At 55.8% G+C, this 20186-nt stretch overlaps 2 protein-coding genes and 1 long non-coding RNA gene across 11 annotated transcripts in view; 1 reads left to right on the top strand and 2 right to left on the bottom strand.

The window, feature by feature from the left end:
• The window catches only part of FNBP1 (formin binding protein 1), a 133218-nt gene extending 119834 nt beyond the window's left edge, over positions 1-13384 (top strand). Inside the window, exons 12-16 of one of the 3 annotated variants that reach the window (XM_040632064.1) lie at positions 2616-2748; positions 4101-4222; positions 4503-4642; positions 6278-6436; positions 10273-13384. In XM_040632064.1, coding sequence (XP_040487998.1) covers positions 2616-2748; positions 4101-4222; positions 4503-4642; positions 6278-6436; positions 10273-10280 — 562 coding nt within the window. In that variant the 3' untranslated portion in view covers positions 10281-13384. Of the gene's footprint in view, positions 1-2615; positions 2749-4100; positions 4223-4502; positions 4643-6277; positions 9603-10272 lie in introns of those variants that run through there. The other 2 variants (XM_040632066.1, XM_040632065.1) reach the window with 2 other exon arrangements.
• Positions 13385-15407: 2023 nt separating this feature from the next.
• LOC121103055 lies at positions 15408-16215 on the bottom strand. Its single transcript, XR_005835170.1, has 2 exons — positions 15885-16215; positions 15408-15784 (listed from the first exon to the last, which is right to left on the bottom strand). It is a non-coding gene; the product is annotated as an uncharacterized LOC121103055 (long non-coding RNA).
• Positions 16216-16843: 628 nt separating this feature from the next.
• The window catches only part of USP20 (ubiquitin specific peptidase 20), a 47353-nt gene continuing 44010 nt past the window's right edge, over positions 16844-20186 (bottom strand). For 5 of the 7 annotated variants that reach the window (XM_040632058.1, XM_040632061.1, XM_040632062.1 and 2 more), the window contains exons 23-26: positions 19982-20084; positions 18815-18886; positions 18289-18465; positions 16844-18146 (exon numbers count right to left, since the gene is read on the bottom strand). In XM_040632058.1, coding sequence (XP_040487992.1) covers positions 18305-18465; positions 18815-18886; positions 19982-20084 — 336 coding nt within the window. In that variant the 3' untranslated portion in view covers positions 16844-18146; positions 18289-18304. Of the gene's footprint in view, positions 18147-18288; positions 18466-18814; positions 18887-19063; positions 19140-19981; positions 20085-20186 lie in introns of those variants that run through there. The other 2 variants (XM_040632059.1, XR_005835281.1) reach the window with 2 other exon arrangements.

Raw genomic sequence — 20186 nt, 5'->3', positions numbered from 1 at the left:
CTTCTTGATCTTTACCTCTTAACCTTACCTCGGTTCCCTCATCTTGAAAAGGAAGTTAGTAGTGAGGATTAAATGTGTCGGTGTATGGGAGGTGCTTGGACCAATGCCTGGCACGTAGCATCCGTAAAACAAAATGGGTGTGTTCAGTGCCAACAGACCACACGTCCCATTAGATTTTCAGACTGAAAAACAAACAAACAAAATCCACCCATATGCTACCTACAAAAGGCACATCTAACTCATAAGGTATTAAAAAATAAAAAACCCATAAGGTATAGAAAGGTTGAAAATAAAAGGATGGAAAAAGATACACCATCCACTGGTTGGCCAGTGCCAACCAGAGGAAGACTGACTTTCAGGCCAAAAAAACCCCTCAGACTATTCAGCTCAAGAAGGTCAACTTCATAACTTCAATGCTTCGAGTAACAGGCAGCTCAGTTTAAAGCTGTAGGACTGTATGACCTCAAAACGTGAAAAGGTTATGCTGTTAGCCTTTGACATGAATATGTTCAAGAAATACAAACACATCATTGTTGGAGGAGATTTTTAATGCACTTCTCTGAGTAACTGATAGAACAGATTAACAGATTGAGGGAGAATACTTACATAGTATAATTGACAAAATTGACCTCAGACATGTCTGCCCAGTAATTGCGTTGTGCACATTCTTTTCAAGCACACAGAATATCTCCAGCAATTGAGCATATCCTGTTTTCCTGAAGCAAATCTCCACAGACATCCAAGGGTAGACACCATTTAAGGTGTGTTGTCTGAAGTCTGCAGTAAAGCTGGGTACCAATAACAAACATTTAGAAATTAAGAAATGTAGCTCTGAATAATTCTGAGACTAAAGAAGAAATCATAAGAGACATGGGAAAATACACGGAGCGGAGCTGAACCTGAACCATTCTACACATCAGTTACTGGGCGGTCACTAAGGCAACGCTCATAAGGGGAACTTTATAGCTTTCCATACATATTAAAAACAAAAAGCACTAAACATCAGTGAGCTAAGTATCCATCTCAAGAAGTTAGAAAAAGCAGAGCAAATTGAACCGAAGAAAACAGAAGCGAGGAAAGGGTGTAAATTAATGCCACAGAAAAACATACGCACACAACAAAGAGGGTCAACAAATCCAAAAGTTGGTTCCTTGAAAAGATGAATAAAATTAAACTTCTGGAGAGACCTATCAGGAGAGACAGGAGGAGGAGAATCGAAGATAATGAATCTCGACCAGTCTTTTGAGAAGTTTTGCAGAGAGATAGGGCAGTAGCTGGAGGTGTAGCCATAAAGTCAAGAGAAGAATTGGGTAAAGGTGGACGTTACAGTTTGTTTGTTGTAAGAGCATTTATTCATCGCAGATCCTTACTGATCATCTACGTGTGCCACGCAGTGTCCCGTCACTGGGGAGATACCAAGTTAACAAAAGAGCTTGAGCCCGTAGAGCTTCCTCAGAGAGCTTCCATTCTAGTAGGAAGAGACCGACAGTCAACAATAATAAGCATAATAACAAGTCACATAATGTTGGAAAGTGATACGCGCTGTGGGAAAGAAGGAAGTGGAGCAAAGTCAGGGGGCGGGGAGTGCAGGTGGGGGGAGGGCTCTAGTGGAGATGTGACCTCCGGGAAAATGAACAGTCAGTATCCACAGAGAGGCAGCAGGACAGGACGGATGGGCTCAGATGCAAGGGGGTGGGCCCAGGCCTGGTGAGGACTTGTGGAACTTCTCTTCCTGTTATTTCTGTATTTTCAGTTAAACTATTTCCCATGACTCAAAATAGGGTTTGGTTCATTGGTTTTATGTCGCATAACAGGTTGAGGCTGCCTTTTACTGAAGCTCATTAAAGTTGGACCCTTCCCACCTGCAGAGTCATTTGCTCTAAACTTTTAACATCTCGAACCCTGCAGAACCCTACTGAAAGTCCCTCAGAGCCAGAGTTCAAAATTAATAGAGTTCTTTGGTCCCAGAGATAGGCCCAAGCCTGGCTGCAACGCTCCTATAGGGATTCATTTACTCAGGCTGCTGCGGGCGGGCGGGCCGCCAGCGCGATGTCAGGAAGGGTGTGGAATCTTGCGATCTGTCGCTTTGAGGCTCAGTTGCCCGCCTGTCATGGATACCAACTGTGGGTTTGGTTTCTTAATAGTTGAAAGAGTGTGTAATAAAATTTCCAAAGCCGTTAACTCTGCTTCTCCAGGAGGGGAACATATGGTAGCCCACGAGACCCAGGGTGCCAGCTGGAGCTTTGGTTTGCACGAAGAATGTGCGCCTGGATATTTGGGCTTTGTTTGTTTTTGTTGTTGTTTGGGGAGAAGGGAGGGATGAGGGATGGGATTGATTTATGTTTCTCAATTGCTGGGGGCGTGGGAGGTACCAGATACCATTCAGAAAAGGCAACTGAAATTTTAATATCCGTCTCTGGATTATACAGACCTCGGGAGCCAAAATCTTATATGGAGTTTTAGGGTGAAAACAGGCCCCAGTCCTCCCTTCCAACCCAGGCAGTGACACCGTCTTCCCGTGCTCCCGTTCACACGGCGTTCAAGGTGGTGGAAGAATACACTTGGCGGGTGACATTCACCTTTACCGCGTCCTGCTCCTTTTTTTTTTTTTTCAGAGATGCCATCACAAAAATGAAAGATGTTTACCTAAAGAATCCTCAGATGGGAGACCCAGCCAGTTTGGATCACAAATTAACCGAAGTCAGCCAAAATATAGAAAAACTGCGGCTAGAAGCCCAGAAATTTGAGGTATGAAAAAGCTGTGGGTGAAAAGCTCTGTTGGAAAAAAAGAGAAACCGAGGAAGGGCTGGGGGTCGTGGCGTGTGGAGGCTGTCGAGCGCCAGCGATTCGTGCAAGAGATGCGGCTGGAAGTGTCGGGGGGCTTGGCGAACCATGGTAAAAGGAAAAGCGGTCACCCAGCGGCTGTGCTGCCCCTCGGCATGCCCTCTGCCCAGGATGCCCCCCAAAATGACACCAGTCACAGTCGTATTTGTATATGTTGTTCTTTGGTTTAAGTGTTTCGCTTCATCTGTCCTGTTCCTGCGTCTGTTGGTGGCGGATACAGCTGGAACGTGCCACCGTGAATCCAGGGGCTAAAAAAACCAAGTCAGAAACATACGGTTCTTACAAAGGACCCGTTTTCAGGGGTTATAGAGGTGGCAAATTAGAAATGAGTAGGAAAGATAAATAAATGTTTCAGGGAGAGAGAGGAGCACTCAAGAGCTATGGACAAATGGCTTCTTTTACCCACAAATTTTCAAGGCTGCAGAACATGGGAAAATACACCAGGGACTGATCGCTTCCGTCGAAATAGGTTACTTGTAGCCATGAAGGGTCAGTGCGGCTTTTAAGATGCTTCCTGGAGTCCGTCAGCCAGTTACTACTGTTGGAGTGCTTAGAGCCTCGAAGTGTCCTTTCCTGGTCATTTTTATCGTTCGGCCGTTTTGACACTATTTCAAATGTTGCCCAAAATAATTTTATCTTTTATCTTATTTGATTTCCTGTATGCACGTTTCTTAGCTGTTAAAAAGAGTGGCGCCCCTCAAAACAAGGAAAGATGGGTGTCGCTTTCAGACTAAGTCACGGCTCACGTGCGGCGGGATTCTCCTCGTCTCCAGGGGAACCTCGCTGTCACGGAATTTTGGAACCAGAAGGAACTAGAAGCGACTTATCCGAAGTCACAGAGCTGTTTTTAAAAGCCCAAGAGTAGAGGGGCACCTGGGTGGCTCAGTCGGTTCAGCATCCGACGCCTGATCTCAGCTCAGGTCTTGATCTCATGGTTGTGAGTTCCAGCTCTGCGCTGGGCGCCACGCTGGGCGTGGAGCCTACTTAAAAAAAAGAAAAGTTAAAAAAGCCCAAGAGTCTAACACAGCCCGGCGCCTAAACACGCTTGCTTCTACGTCTCCAACGTGAGATGCCCTGGAAGCAGTTGCCTGTGGGTACCTTCTGCAGCCGAATGCACAGACACTGGAGACCCCCCCGTGTGATCCTTCTCGAAAGACTCAGGGACCATCAAGCCCCCCAAATTGGGGGCCTTTAAGACTCCTTGGTCGGGCCCTCAGCTGAGCTCAGACCAGCGTCTTTGGTGATTTTGCTTGCAGGCCTGGCTGGCCGAGGTGGAAGGCAGGCTGCCAGCCCGCAGCGAGCAGGCCCGCCGGCAGAGTGGAATGTTCGACGCCCAGAACCCGGCCACGGTCAACAACTGTGCCCAGGACCGCGAGAGGTACAGTATCTGTACCGCGCCTGCTGTCCGCTGGGGTGCAGCTTTGCTCTGTGTTCCTGGTCCGATTCTGGAGTCTGGAAACCAGAGTAAGGCACTTGCTCGGCACCAGAGAGCCCGCGATGCCTGACCTGCCCTTCCCCCAGCGCACGGGTCCCCAGTGCCACACGGGGCAGCGACGGAGCAGGCAGGGTGACCTGAGATGGCCTTGGTGGCAGCAGTCGGGGGTGCGGGCGCCCCGCTGGGCAGTCGCTATAGTTGCTGTGCGTTTTCCTTTCTTGAGCAGCCCGGATGGCAGTTACACGGAGGACCAGAGTCAGGAGGGTGAGGTGAAGGTGCTGGCCACGGACTTCGACGACGAGTTTGACGAGGAGGAGCCCCTGCCCGCCATCGGGACCTGCAAAGCCCTCTACACATTCGAAGGTGACCCGCGTCCGCCCGGTTCCCCGCTTGCGCACGCTGTCCCTTCTCCTCCTGTGGTTGGACCTTCTTCCGAACCCTTCCAGATCTTTCTCTCGCATCTTACCCTATTGTTCTGCTCACTGTCAGCATCATCATTATTTGGTCCATGGCTGCATATTTTGCCTGTTGGTCCATAAGGTGGAACAGTTTTCATGGAGCTTTCTTGCCGCAGATAGTGTGGAATAATGATGATTTCATCTGTTCATTCAGTATTTCTGGGAGCTCCTGTCTTGGAAAGCCCCCAGAGGGGTGGGATGCGGGTGGGTTGGCGTGCCTCTGCCCCTGGAGAAAGAGAGCAGACACACATTTGGGGGAGGTCAGCTGGTAGCACTCACCAAGGCGGGGGTACAGAGTGCTGGGGGTTCATGGGACAGCGAGCTCACCTCCTCAAGAGAATTAATTCCGGGAACTCTCCGGGCTGCTGTCCATCCGAGGTGGGGAGGTGAGGGAAGCGTGGGCTCGTGTGGCTGGAGCTCAGAGGTCTCGGGTGGGAGCAGTGGTGTCACTGAGGGGGGAGGTGGTGGGCAAGACAATCGTTTCGATTTTATTTGGCAACGATGAGGAGCCGTGGAAAGCACTTGAGCAGAGTGTTGATGCCGTTGGAGCTGTACCCGAGGACGTGTATTGTCACGTGTGTGGGAGCGATCGGAGAACAGGGATGAAGGGTTCGGCAGACTAGCCTAGAGTTGCCAGAACGATGTTCCGTAGAAAGATATTAAGAATACGGTGGTGAAGCAGTCTGAGCTCAGGTAGGTTTGGGGAAGCTCCGGGACAGATGGATTTACAGACCTCCCCACGTGTTCAGTGGGACAAGAAAGCACCAGGTTCAACGTCACCAACTTAACCTCATTCCCACACCTCGGCCCCACCCCCGCGGCACCCCTGTAAGCAGCTCCGGGCAGTCTGCCCTTGAGAATGCCACGTGAGCCGTGGGGCACTAGTCTTGGGCAATTACTGTAGCAGGTGGTCTTGGGGACCCCAGTTAAAGAGTGGGCCCGGAGAGGCCGCAGTCAGCACACTGCCCAGACCCCTGGCTGATTGGAAGCGGGGAACAAAGACAGGAGGAAAGGGAGAGGATTCCGAAGGTGCCCTCCTGCCCCTCCCCCCAGAGTGGGGAGGTAGGAGGAAGTTGTAGTTGGGGAGGAGACACAGCGAGCCCAGGTTTAGGACCAGGGCAACATTGGAGGTGGACCCGTGTTTTAGGCAGAGAGAGAAGTGGAACCTTAGCTACGGACAAGAACCGGGATGGGAGACAGAGAAGTGGCGATAGTGTCCGAAAAGGTGTCATTAAAGCCATTAAGCATACACTCCCCGCAAGAGACAGAGGAAGAGCAGAGCAAAGATGTCCCCTGGGGAGGCACCTGGCTTCCTGGGATGGAAGGGAGGGCTCCCTGGAGGAGCTGGAGAAGGGTCCCTGGGAGCCGCAGGGGGAAGGCCTGGAAGCTTCTGCCTGGGAGGAGCCCTTGCAGAGCAACCGGGGGAGGGGTCCGTGCATCTGTCACTCGCTCCCTGCGCCTCTTTCATTGCCAAGCTCCCTGTTTGCGCCCCGCCTGGACGTGACGAGAAGCCTGACGCATTCCGGTCTTGCTCCTGCAGGTCAGAATGAAGGGACCATCTCCGTGGTTGAAGGAGAAACACTGTACGTGATCGAGGAAGACAAAGGCGACGGGTGGACCCGCATTCGGAGAAATGAAGATGAAGAGGGTTATGTCCCCACTTCGTACGTCGAAGTCTATTTGGACAAAAATGCCAAAGGTGCTAAGACTTATATTTAATACAACTTAAACAAAAACAAAACTGTTAAAAAAAAAATTGGAGTTGTCTCTCCCCACAACTATGACTGTTCCGGGCGGTTCTTCCAAAGCCTGGCTGGAGGACACCGGAGTGCGTGCTGGCACATGGCCACGCGGTGGGCTTGTAGGCGTTCGACACCCGAATTTCCTTGGCTAGTTTTGATATAATCACGTTTCACTTGCTCATGAAATATGTCGCGTAAAGCTGCCAACTGCCAGTTTGCAATTCTGTCATTTGAAATGGGATAAACAGTCCTTCCTCTGGCAGTGTCTGTGTAGGTGTCCAAAAAATAAGTTGCCTTCTAGCTTCTAATCGCTATTTCTGAATTTAAAAGCCCCCACGCATCAGAGGGGCGGGTAAGACCCTTAGAATGTCACATTTTGTAACTTAATAACTTGAACTTCGCTAGTCTTTCTGATCTTACAATCATTGGCTTTGGAGGAAGTCCTCAATGAAACCTCCCCCTCCTGGAGGAAAGGGTAGGACGAGTCCTAGATGGGTACTCGAAGTGCGTATCTTTCCTTAAACGTGTTTGAGATCGTTGGTAGATCGCCGTGAGTATCCTCTCCCGTCTGCGGGATCCCAGACAACCAACTGAAATCTGGAAAAGCTTGGTTAACAATGAACCAGGCGACTTTTACAGGAGACCGCCGAGCTCCCCGCTGCCGTGGCCGTCCATCAGACGCCCTGCTTGCTGTTTCCATAACCTACGCAAACCGGAGTGCTTCTGTTAGAGGTTTTGTGGCAAGTGCGGCTGTATTCAGCTCACACGTCCCCAGGTGGGGCTGTAAATAGAACCGGAGCGGCAGCTGCTTCACACGCAGACCCAGCTCATCACTTCGCAGACGTGTTTCGGGTTTTGTTTTGTTTTGTTTTTTTGTTTTTAATCCTTGGCATCTTTAATTCCCAAAAGTATGAATCTACTGAGAATCGTTTCAGAATTGCTAGCTCGTTTTATGTAATGAGCCAGAGCCAGAGTGAAATAAAGTATTTCACCATCTTGCAAGGAATCTGGGTCGCGTGGGGATTTGCATTTTTAAGTTGGCAACAGAGGTAGGGAAATCGATCCCGTGCATGGAGATAGGAACCCGGCCCGGTGCGTGTGGCCGGTTCAAGAATCTACCCCGAGGTCACAGAGAACCAGCTATGAATGGCTCGCACTAAAGCTGTCCGGTTCTGATTTTCTTTTTATGGGGCTTCCAGAATTATTTATTCATGTCCTTCCTACTTTTTAAATAGGAAATTAGCTCCTTGCTTTTACACTGTGAGCTCCTTTTGTTTTTTTGTTTTTTTGTTTTTTTTTTTTCCCCCGAATGTGAGCTCCTTTTGTAAGCGCAAGTCGATTTAAAGCTGATTCTACCCAAAAAAAAAAAAGAGCTGATTTAAAAAGCAACAGCAGCTGGTGATCGGGGTCAGGCACCTGGCCGCAGTTACAGGCACTTGTCGTAGATTCTAGCAGAAAGGTTGCTACGTTGCCCAAGGACCACCAAAATGGAATTTAGTAAACCTTAACGACAGCCTGATTTTTAAAACACGTTTTATTGTGAAATAATGATAGATTGCCAGGAAGTTGCAAAGACCGTACCGAGCCGTCCCCTGTACCCTTCAGCCGGTGTCCCCCCATGGTGACTTCTGACGTGACCATAGTATACAGCCAAGAGCAGGAAACTGCCATCGGTCAGCCCGCTTTTTAAAATACCATTTTATGATTCAGATTTCTTTTGCCTTTTTCTACCTTTGCTGACGTAATATCGATAAAGCCACTCACCCTGGACCCCAGACCTCTCAGGAAGATCGTTTCTGTTCCCCTTTTTAAGTATTTGCCGCAAGTAACTCGGCTGACCCTGAAACCATGGGGCTTCCTCCTCACGAGCTGGGGGAGGTCACAGCACTGGGCATGGACCCAGGCGAACAGGGGACCGCAGATATTAAAATCAGAGCTTTCTGTCCGATGCTGGGACTCATTTCCAGCCTGTGAACTGCTACCAAACACTGAAAAAAGTCTTAAAATGGCCAAGACAACATGAACCTTTGCAAGCCTCCCTTGGAAAGTATGGCATTCCATGACGTTGTTGTGGGTTTATTTATTTAGTTTTTTTTTTCCTTAACAGTTGTGCAAATTTGATTCAGGAAACGGCTCGGTTGGTAGGGGCAGGGGGTGGGTTTGGGCGCGTAATGGAAGGCTCCTGATTTTCAGTTGTGTGCCTCAGGCCCTTAGCACAGGCAGCTGGGGAGGAGGACCGAACAGTGCCTCGGTGCCAGCCGGTCAATGCACCAAGTATTAGCAGAAGTCCTGAAACCATTCCCAAAGAATCAGAATTCCCATTTCCGCCCAGAGTATACTTTGGTTTTTTTCTATACAGCCCCCCCACCCCCTGAAAAGGTTACGTGCTAAAAGAAGCCAAGTCTGGGCTTGTGGGTGAAGTTTTCTGCTTTTATTTTAGACACACAGAGGTTACTCGTGAATGTGTAGAAGCCTGTCTTCCCCACCTGGTTTCTCAATCTGCTCGGCACCCCCAAGAACACACCCCCCCACAAACCCCCCCCAGCCCGTGGGGCTGCTGCTTCCTGGTGCCCAGAACTCAAAGCAGCTGTTTTGTGCCCGTGTGTGTGTGTGTGTGCGCGTGTGCGTGTTGTCTACGATGTGACTATTTAATAATTGCCAAAATATTTAGACTAGAGGAACCTCCAACGGGTCAGCTGGATTGTGACTATCTTCATTTATGGTTTGGTTTGGTTTTTTAAATTGCTTTCTGTTAAATCCGTCCGTGATCCCCCCCCCAGCCCCCAGCCCCCCCATATTTGTATATGCTGCCATTTAAAAACTAAAAGGATGACTTGAATTCGTTGTTTTAACGTTTGACTCTTTTGTCTGTTTGTTTTATTGGTGATTCGCTGCCTAATGACCGTTTTTGTTTTTGTAACCGCTGGGGAAGCCGGAAGGACTAGGTCCCCTGCCGGCTGCTCCAGCCTGAGCTTATTGTAGACACTTGTGTTCTGAGTAAGTTTCGTTCCAATACGGCCAACATGATTGTCTCTCTCTCTCTCACCCTGAAAGAAAAGAACCTGTCTGGCTCCTCTTAGTTGTACCCTCGTACCTGCCTCTCTAATAAACGTATTTTTCTCAGTGTTGTGTATTTTAAATGATTTTTCACCTTTCCGAGAAAATGATTCTGTGTAATCCGGGTATTTAACTCTTTTGTCTTCAGTCATGGGGAGCTTTTCCAGCCAAATGCTTTTTAAAAATTCTGCCCTCGCCCTCCCCGCCCCCCTTTTCAATGACGACACCTTCTCTGTCTCTCGCCCTGTGTGCACCTGAGGGCTTTACGAGTCTGTCTGTCCTTCCTCTCCTGCCCCCTCCAGATGAAGAACTTTCACTGTGGATTTCTGAGTAGACGCTGAGTGACACGTTTGTCCTTTTCGCCCCGATCTGACATGTTTTTGTAAAGCACCGAGAGTGTCGGTCGGTCGGGGAGAGAATCGGGCCTTGAAATTCCTGGCATCCTCCTGGGAAGCGGGTCCCGTTTCTTTCTTCCGGCGCTCAGCAGACCCAGAAAGAGGGGTTGGCGGCGGGGTGGATGGGCGCGGGTCTCGGGTGGGCCTCTCTTCCCCCCGAAGGGAAGGCCAGCCCCTAGCCGACCTGAAACCGTGAAAGTTCCTTATCTCAGACGTGCCCGTGGTAACAGCCCATTGCTCTAAAGCTGTCCCCCCCGGGTGGTGCGGTCTGCAGACCGGACGGGCCTGCCCCGGCCGCCGGCCTCCCTCTAAACAGTCTTTCTCTTCTTTTTGTGTTGTAGATCCCTAGAGGCGGTTGCCGGAGCCAGAGCCTCGGTGAGCCTTCCCGGGAGAAACCCTTCGGTCTGCTTGTCTCCACAGGCCTGGGCGCCCGCGCGCACAGACGGCTCCCGGGCTGGGCCGGCCCGCGGCCCTCCGACGTCTCAGCCAGAAGCCACGTCCCCCCACCCACCACGCGGCTGCTTGCCTTTTTTTTTTTTTTTTCTTTCGACAGCATGCTTCTCCTGGCCCGGCTCCTCCCATGGCCCCGTCCGGCCACCTCTCCGGGGGCAGGTCTGTCCCTGTCCCTGCCCCCCCCCACGCGGGGCCACGGAAGGCAGCTAGACACCTGCTCCCTCCTTCGGGGCCCCTGCCTTGGCCCCCAGTCTACCTGGCGCATCCTGACCTGTCCATGGTTCACACTGTGCCTTTTGTGAAAACTTCGCCACTGGTCTCCCTGGGGGAGACTAACAGAATCTGGACAAGGAGGGTCAGGTGTGCGCCAGGAGGACTGAGCGCCCGAATGTCACGGATGGGTTCCCGTGTCCCAGGTCCGTCGACTCCTCGGTGGCCCTTTCCTGCTTAGGGGTCCTCTCCTCGTACTAAACATCAGCCCTCGCAACATTTCATGGCCTGAGCGTGTCCGTGGGGGGCCCCGGGGGACCCGCAGGTGTGCCCATGCATGCCTCCCCCTCCGTGGCATGCACACACACACGCGGTTTTATTTGAGGCCTATGCTCCGTGGCCTGGAAAGGTCTACACTGGAAGTCCAATTCCATCCTGAGGGCTACACGCAGAAGCTGGGGTCCGCCTTTCATGGGGTGAGGGGAGGTCCCAGCCCCCACCTCTCCTCCATCGCCCTGTGAACGAGAGCGGCGGGTCGCGGCCCTGGACGCGCGGGCGTCTCACCCCAGCGTTAGCTCGTTGCCAAGTGAGAATGCCTGTCTTCCCGAGAATTCCGAGATTCGCATCTCAGGATTCTAGCGCTTTCCTCACCAAAGACCCCGTGATGCTTGCGGTCCTTCAGGTGGTCCTGCGGCGACAGCGGCCTCATGTGCTCACGTGCTCCGTGCGCCACGGAGACTGGACTGAGTTGGCTTTTCGAGCGAAGTTTCCTGCCTCTTACGGGTCCTTGAGGAGAACGCGAGGCCGTGTGGCCCGTGTCCCCTCATGTCTTCGAGCAGCGTAGCTTCCCTTCTCCAGTGCAGACACAGTCGGGAGAGGCCCTGGCTGTGAGTGTCTGGGAACGAGACGCCACCCGAAGCCCAAGAAGGAAATCGGGCCTCTGTCTTCTCTCGTTTGGCTTTTGGTAACTAGGTGGTCACCTCGAACATCCTCAGAACTTGACATTTACGAATCTAAGACAAGGATGTCTTACGGGAGCCGAAGGGACAGGGAAAGAAGGGACAGGTGCTAAAGGCTGGGCCTGTGTTCAGGGGCCAAAAACGGGGTTTTTTCAGCAAACCAAGGTTGACCATGGCCACGCACCCCCTCCCGAGAGCAGTTCGGTGACTAGAAGAAACCTCCAGCAAGCAAATGCCTGGGGTAAGCAGGTGAAGAGGAAGTGGCTTGGGGTTGCAAGGCGAGCGAATGAGCGAGCATGAGCCGGCCCTTCTCTCTCTCTGTCTCTGTCTCTCTCTTGCCCTGAAGGGGACGAGGCCCTTCGGTCCAAGAGTGCTGGTCTACCTGCAGGGACGGCTGAGGCTGCGGGGGTCTCGGGGCTGCTCTGCGGGCACCAGGCCTCCGTTCCCCACAAACGGCGGTGGGCCACCTGTAGCGAGCTCCTTTGTCTCATGAGAGGGCCGCCTAGCAGATAGATGCCCGGGGCGAGGAGGGTCGGGTCTCCCCCGTGTCCCCGCAAATCTTCAGGGGTGTGGCTAGGACGCGCAGTCCCAGTGGCTCCACGGGGGGCTCCTCCGCCAGCCCGGGGCGGGGGAGGGGGTCAGGTATCCCCAGGAACTTCTGACTCTCACCAAGCCAAGCTGACCACTCTCCACTCCACAAGGATGCTACATGGTTTTTTAAATCGGTTTTTAGAGCCTCAGTAACTCATGTGCATTGCGTCTTCGTACTCCGGGGTCAGGACGGATTCATTTCTCGCATCGTAGGGAAAATGGTAGAGGCTGCAGTGATTTGTCCTTTTAGCGTCTGTTAAGCCCAGTATAGACTATGCTCGTATCTTGTAACCCCTGCGCCTTTTTTTTTTTTCCTTCTGTACCACCTGCGTCCAAAAACGAATGGATCGTAAGTGCTTCTCCGTGTTAGGCTTGGTGTTCGCCTTCCGGCCCGGCTGTGCGGGAAGCGGAGACCGCAACCCTGAGCTCGTTCAAGGGGCTGCGTCAATAGAGGGTAGTTGAGGCGTATCCTGTACTCTGGGGATCCCCCGGGAAATCTTCTCTACAGGAGTGTGGACCAGTTCACATAGAGCAGGGGAACCTCCCCATCGGCTTCTCGGCCCCCCCACCCCCCCATGCCTATCGTTTCTCCGCCGACGCTAGAATAGTGTTGTAAGAATGACTTTTAAAGCACCTGCCCTGAACGTGACCTAAAAACAACGTGAAAGAGAGGAACTTGTCATTTACCCGGCTTTTCCTTTGCAAGATAAAAAGGCATGGAAAGCTGTCGTGGGATTTTCCTCTGGGTTTTTCGTGAAGCTTCCAGGCTGTGAGGCTCAGGCCAGATAAGCTGTAGCTTATCTCGCGGGCGGCAGCCCCGAGGCCCCCTCATGCCTTCTGGGGACATCTGTAATTACAGGAGAGAGTGGACTGAACGTGAAAAAGTGACACGGATGCTAAGTATTTTTCCAGAGATCTTAGTTTCATACTTCCTCATGACTCCGCCTCCCGCGCTTGTGCCGTCAAAACACTTCTTTAAAGAGTTGATCCAAAATTCTATTTTAACCTGATGTCGAGCACCTTTAAACGTTTGGTTTATTTGCGTGTGTGGCACTAATTCTAAACTTCGGGGAGGCATCTCAGTGTTGTAACGGCCCCCTGCCATTGTGAAGGTTCTAGAATTGCCCATTTGTTTCTGGAGATGGAATTAAACCAAATAAAGTGCTTCCATTGGAAGGCTTATATTGACCTTGTAACTATACGTTAATCCTCTAAATGTTAAATAAAAGTGTAACCTCTGTTACGTTGTCACGGGACTGTTTTGTGGCATGAGGAGGTGACCTCGGCCAGGAAGCAGGCAGGGCCCCTGGGCTGGGGGCGGGGGGGCTGGGGCTGGGCCCGTGTGTACCTCACTGATTTACTGGGTGAACCCAGGACAAGTCACAACCCTCTCGCCCTAGCAAGCGCTAACCAGCACCCCGCCTGCTGGAGAAGCTGTCCGGAACCCTGTGATGTGGGGTTCAGGTCAGTTCGGTTCAGAGATCTGGGGGGCTCCTTAGGAGCAGGAAATTTGTTTTCCATGCACATCAGCGGGCAGCTACTCTAGGTCTCCCGGGACCCTGCTGTGGGGGGGGGGGGGCTGCCGGGCCATGGGGCCCATTTGCATTCTGTGGACAGTCCTGTGGCAAGTGCTCGAGCCCACCCTTGTGGTAGCCTGGCTGCAGTAACCACGGGCTTGTGCGACACCGAAGGGGGGAGGACCCCAGCCTGCCCCCCACCAGGATGTGCACAGCGGGAGGCTCCCTGCCAGCCCAAGAATCCCACCCCGGGCTTTGGGGGGAGAGTATAATGATTTATGCCCACACCTCTTTAGGTCCTAAAGCCCCTCAGACCGGTTCCCGAACGGGAGGGAGGGAGGGAGGTCGCAGAGCTGCTGAGGGGTGGGAGGTGAGGCCACCAATAGGAGGCCAGGTCTCACCTTGGCCTTAGCCTCCTCCCCCAAAGGGACGTGAGCGGCCTTCAAAAAAGCAAGAGCTCCTCACGCAGAAGGCAGCAGACCTGTGGGTCAGGCTCCTCCAGCGGGTCTGGGAGTCTCAGCAGCGCCCCCCACCCCACCCCCACAGGACCAGGCTTCGGTGGCCTTCCCTGGCCTCAGGGGCGCCGGCTGCACCCAGGCCCCCCCACGGGCGGTGGCGACCCCTAGCGGGAGAGGGGCCAGCTCGCGAGGGGCAGGAGGTCCCACGGGGGGGGGGGCGGGGGACCGGGTGACCAGGAATACAATGGCCGTGGGCTGAGCCGGAGGTGGGGGTTCAAGTGCTCCTCTTTTAATTAAAGCAAAAGAGATCTCCGGAGCTGTCGTCCCGTGGGACAGCCGGAGACCCGACCCTGAATCCGGCCGCCAAAGGGAGGCGAGGCAGGCCCGTGGGAGGGAAGGCGCCAGAGCCGCCAGACAGAGCAACGCGGCCCAGCTCAGGGGGGCTGACGGCCCGCGTCCCAGGCAGGGAGGAAGCCCCGTCCGTCCCTGGCTAGAGGCGGCCTCGCCTTCCCTCCCTGGCCTCTGTTGTTCTTTTCTGAAGGGGAGGCAGTGAGCCTGTGGCCAGAACTGTCCCAGGCCGGGATTAGAGTGCGTGCGAAGTCCGTGGCCCTGCTCTCAGCAGCCACTCTGTGAGCACCGGGAGGGGCTTCCCCAGAGCGGCGGCCACGAGGCCCTGGTTTAAACGCCACCTGTCCAGATGGTATCGTGAGTGACCGGGACTTAGATGACCTCCCTTCCGCTTCGGGCACTGCTGGGCCGCAAAAGGTGGAGCAGAATCTGAGAAAGGCCCCCCCGTGTGCCTTCGTCCTCAGAGCCAATGGGCCAAAAGCGGTGGGAGGCAACACGGGCATCTCCTCGTTCTCAGCTGTTGGGCCCCCGAAGGAGGCTGGGGGTGGCAGGGGAAGGATCCCGGGCAGCATTCGGCCCCTCAGTGTGCACATCCTCCCACCACACCACACCACACCGAGCCCGGTCCCCGCTCCCGGCTCCCCGGACAGCACCTGCGCCAGGCCGCTCGCGGGTCTCAGAGCCGAGGAAGGGCTGGAGACGACGTCCTAACAGGTCCCTGGGACAGCTTTCCAGAACACACATTGTCTACGACGTGGGCTGCCCTTTTCACAGCTTCTCCTAAAGGCGTTCTCTCTTCTGCACCCCGCTCCTTCAAGGCGAGAACACTCCTCTCTGCTGCAGGGAGAAGAGCAGGGAGAAGAGCCAGAGGGAACAGGTGGGATTCCAAAACCCCACTCGCCGCCCCCAGGGCTCTGTGGGGCTCAAAACAAGGCGGTGTGAGACTTGCAGGATCATTTATGTTTGCACTGAATTCCAACTAGAACAAAGGCAGGAAGCCACACTTTTGGGGGGCCTGAGCCTTCCAAATGCATTTTCTGATGCAGGTCTGTGAGCAGAAGCGCGGGCAGACGGAAGGGCCCGCACGCTCGGCCGGCCGCAGGGGGAGGCTCTTGATCCCCTACAAGGGGCTGCTGGAGAGAGGCCCCGCCGGCCTAAGGGAGGAGCCCATGGGAGATGCCGGTGGAGGAGCCGGGAGGTGGCCTTCCCCGCTGCCCCGTGCTTCCCGGCCCCACACGCTCTGTGAAGCGAACAGCCACAGTCTCCTGTTTTGTCTCCAGATTCCAGCATCTGAGTCTGGCGGAGCCACTTAGAAGCCTGGGATAGCAAGGGAAAATAGAAAGGAAAGATTTTAAGGTCGGCTGCTACCTCCCTCTTTCTCCCCCTCCTTCCTGTGGCACAGTAAGTGTCTCCAAACCTCGGAAACCAGCCAGCCCTCCGGACAGAGCTTCATTCTCAGCTTCCATGGTGAACACGAAAGGCCAATCACAAAATCCGTACCACGGAATTCCGTGTGTACAATGTTCCAGTGTCAGCAAGGCTGAAAATCGTGCCTAGACTCCGAGACCCACGGACCGGGAAGGCTATAAAGCAGTTGGAGGACGTGCAGCGGCTACTTCCGGGGCGGGGCGGGGTGGCAGCTGTGCTCAGGAGGGACCCACAGGGGCTCACGGGCCGGTGATGGTAACCCCCGCCCCCGGTGGGGGGGAACCATTCCTGATGCAGAACACGGGTCCGCACGCTCACTTCTGACGGGATTTCACAAGTATATGTCTTTCAACTAACATGTAAAAATCTCCCATTCTTCTCTCCCCACCAAACCCAAGTATAAACAAAAACCAACCAAAACCACGGGAAAACAAGACACCAGCATCACCAGGTGCTGGGGAGTTCCCCACGCAGGTCCCCAGCAACCGCGATGCTGTGATGGGAGGTGCCAATGTCTGCCGTCAGCCCAGGAAGGAAGGGTCCCTCCAGCAGAGAAGCCCTTGCAGGCCCGGGGAGGGTAACCCCAGCTCGGAGGGATTACCCCACGTGGCCCAGTGGCCGGGGTGCTGCGCCAGTAGGGGACCAGCCCATGATGTGCTGGCTTTACCCCACTCCCCACATCGGGCCCCACTTCTCGGGGTCCAGGGCTGGTTCCAGGAAAGGAAGGCATGCGTTCGCGGCCCCCTCTTCCTCATGCGCTCCTGCAGCCTCCAGAGGCTGTCTGGATTCGGAGCCACGCCAAGCCCCCTCCCGTGTGCCCCCCCCCCATGCGCGGTGGTGTGGACCGCGGATCACACCGCCGCCGCAGGCCCTCCCCGGCGCAGAGCTCCCCTCTTCCCTCCGCTAACAGAGTGAGCTGCCGAGGCGGGTACAGACGACAGCAGGGGCTGTGGGGAACGCATATGTATTTATTAGGACGTTCTGAACACCAACGGGGCCACGCAGATGGGGGGCAAGTTTAACCCGGCGCAGAATCTGTCACCAGGGGGGCGACCTGAGGCCGCCCAGCCCCGCCGCGGGGTCGCCCGCTGGCTGCAGCAGGAACTTTCTAGAGACTGTAGCAAATGTCAAGGGACTCCAGAGCGGCTTGTTCTTTGATCACATGCTGCCTCGGTGGGGAAGGAACCGGGTTGAAGGACTGCAGACTGAGCCACGTGCTGCGCCAGCTTCCGGGGCTCTGCCGGGATTCCAGCCACATCTGCTTCTAGAGACTGAAAGCCACGGCGCGTGGGGTCCTGGGTCCCGACGCCCCTTCCCCACCCCCGTTCCCTCTGGCCCCAACGAGGTGGGCATCTCGCCCCAGCTGCTTTGTCCAAGGGCGTGGGTGCTGCCGGAGGCGAGACCCGGCCCAGGGGCTCGTCCCAGCGCCCCAGCATGGCCTGGCTCAGCATCCAAAACGGGCTTCCATGGCCGACATAGGAGCTGCGCCAGAGCCACAGCTCCCCGGGCTCCCCATGACAGTGTGGTGAGAAACTGGGAGCCCCCCCCCCGAAGCCGCATTCGTGGCAAAGGACAGTGACACGGGTAGGCTACTTCTGTCTCATCATCTGGTTCCGTGGTGGGGACGAGCGACAGCCAGCCCACGGGGCCAGCTCGGCAGCATGGGGAGCCAGGGACCAGCTGCCTCCAGAAACAATCTCAACCGACAGATCCGACCCCCACCCTGGGTCCCCATCACAGATGAATCCAGAGTCGTTAGACTGCAGGAGAAACGCTGAGAGCAGCCCGGGGTTCCGGAGCCTTTCTGTGACACCGGGGATCGGGCTAAAGTGGGGCCTAGGGAGGAGCTGGCTCCGGCACCCCCGCTGCTCGAGGTCGGCCCTCTGCACCCCCGCTCCCAGCTGCGAGTCCCAGGTGCTGGACAGTGCCTGGAGCCCACCCCTCGGTCCCTAGGCCACAGCCTCTGACTTGGAGCTCCAGGGACCCAAGCTGGGCCCGAGCGAGCGAGGGGGTGGGGGAGTGGGGCAGACACAACAACTGTGACAAGTGGGCACAAAGACCCAAGTTAAGGAACGTCGCAGAGCCCTGGTCGTTTGAAGAGCCCGAAGTGGATGTATTTCCTGGTTGCGACGTTACTCACTGGCACCCAAACAACTTTGCTGCCTCTTTACACATCTGGGTTTCCCAAGCGGCCGGCCTCTCTTCCGGGCGCAAACACGCCCTCCGCAGTGAGGAGGGCCAAGGCGGGGGCCTGTGGGGACACTTGGGTCACTCAGCCCGGCAGGGCCCACGAGAGGGTTTTTCCAAACATCCTCACGGAAGGTGCATTCAGGGATGCGCTCTTCCAACACACAGGAGGCGGGAGAGGGTCTCTGCAAAGGGAGGGGACTTACAGACTGGCCCACCAAGTCACACGGCCCGAGTCTCGGCTTCGATCTTCTGCTCCCCGTGTAAGCTCTCTGGGTCCTGGAGCTGGGCCACGCTCTGCCGGATGGCGATCTCGGGGCCGCCGCCGTACAGGTGGTTCAGGTAGACCCAGGTCTCCTCTGAAATCTGCCCGTAGTCAGCTCCTGTGGGGCCCCAGAGGCCACGTGGTCGGGGCTGGGCCTGCGCGTGCCCCCTCACCCCTCCGGGCCCCACCGGGGAGGGAGGGCACCCGTGCGCTCCCGTGCAAAGCTGTTCAAGAGCAATCTTGGGACGCTGCACAGGACGTCTGTTCTCTAAGGACCCAGAAGGTACGTCTCTGGCTACCGCCCGTTTCCCGGGCTGTGCGGTTCCCACAAAGGGCAGGCAGAGGCCAGCACAGGGCACGGGTAGGAGCAGTGGGGGCTCCAGAAATGGCTGGTCGTTGGCAGCCAGGAGGGACCGCGGGGAGCCTGGCTGGCCGGGGAGGCCAGGGCTGGAGCCGGTGAGACTCACCCTGCTTCAGCTGGACATGGCCGCTTCCTTTGACCTGTGCGATCCTGCTGTTGTCAATGGGCCCGGGGGGCTCTGGAACAGACGCGGCTCAGTCTCAGTGCCTCTGGGCCTCTGTGGCAGCCGGAAGCCCTCCCAGCCCCCCACGGCCCTCCGCCTCTCAACAGGTAGGAGTCATTCTCAAGGCGTGACTCCAACACCGTGACCCCAGAGAGGCCGTCCGGGGCCCCGGGGTCCAGGTGACGTCCTTACAGGGGTGGGTGTTGGGCACCAGACGCTCGTCCGCAGAAGCTGAAGAGCCAGAAGGGACTCGGAGTGTCCCTGGAGCCTGCAGAGGGCATTTCTGGGGCTCGGGCGCTAGTTTCAGACCCCTCGTGGAGCACCCTCCCCAAACCTCCTGTAATCCTCAGCAAGCACTTGACATGAGAGCTGTTTCTCGAGGCAAGGGAGGAACGGCCCGGGAAGAGCTGGCAGAAGGCAAAGCCAGGCCTGAGGGCGGGCTGCAACTCCAGAGCCCGGCTCTCCACCACAGCCAAGCCTGAACGCCACCGCCACCAGGGAGCCCCTGGGGTGCACCTGCTGCCTCACGTGCCAGGGGCTGGATGGCAGCGAGGCCCCTCCCCTGGCCCCGAGGCCTGGCCAGCGCGTAGGCCCTGAAAGGCCAGTGTCCCGTGCCCAGAACCTGCTGGCCCTGCCAGGCCCCAAGCCCTAGTCTGGGAGCCCCCGTGTGGGGCTTGAGGGTTTTGAGGGCGGCCGCAGGCAGGCCAGAGCGTGGGCACGGCCGTTTCTTGCTGGGGACTGTGTAGGATTCTGGGAGGCCGCCCGGTGCTGGGGCCTGCCTCCACCTCTGGAAACCAAGCGGTCAGTGGACACTGTGTCCGCGCTCTCTCCTAAGAGTCTGAAGCCATCTATCCACTAAAACCTTTATTTAGGGCAACGGAACCCCCAAAGGAAAGGGCCGGCTGGAGGGATGGGCAGCCTTGTCCAGGAGCCATAGGGACAGGACGGGAGGGAAGGGGCGAGCAAGACGCCTCCTGTCCCGCCGCAGCAAGAAGGCCTGGCCCTGGGTGGCCTGGCCCGGGGTGGGGGGCACGGGACAGCGATGCCAGCCCTGGGGCAGGGGGACCACCTGTGCTGGCAGGGGGAGGGACAGGCCCGCGCTGCACTCACCATTGTCCTTGCCCTTGACAAAGGCCTCCCACTCCCGAAACCACTGCATGCTGATGCAGTAGATGACGCCGGGGCACTCCTCCGCCTGGAACGCCTTGTTCAGCTGGGCCGCGGGGAGCAGAGGGGAGCGTCACACCACTACCCCGGCACCCCGCCGACACCCCCCCCCCCCGACTCCTAGAAAACCCCAGATACTTCAGGCAGC

Source organism: Ursus maritimus, unplaced genomic scaffold (assembly GCF_017311325.1).
Source record: "Ursus maritimus isolate PB19 unplaced genomic scaffold, ASM1731132v1 scaffold_17, whole genome shotgun sequence".
Classification (NCBI taxonomy): domain Eukaryota; kingdom Metazoa; phylum Chordata; class Mammalia; order Carnivora; family Ursidae; genus Ursus; species Ursus maritimus.
This window is presented reverse-complemented; position numbering and strand designations above follow the sequence as displayed.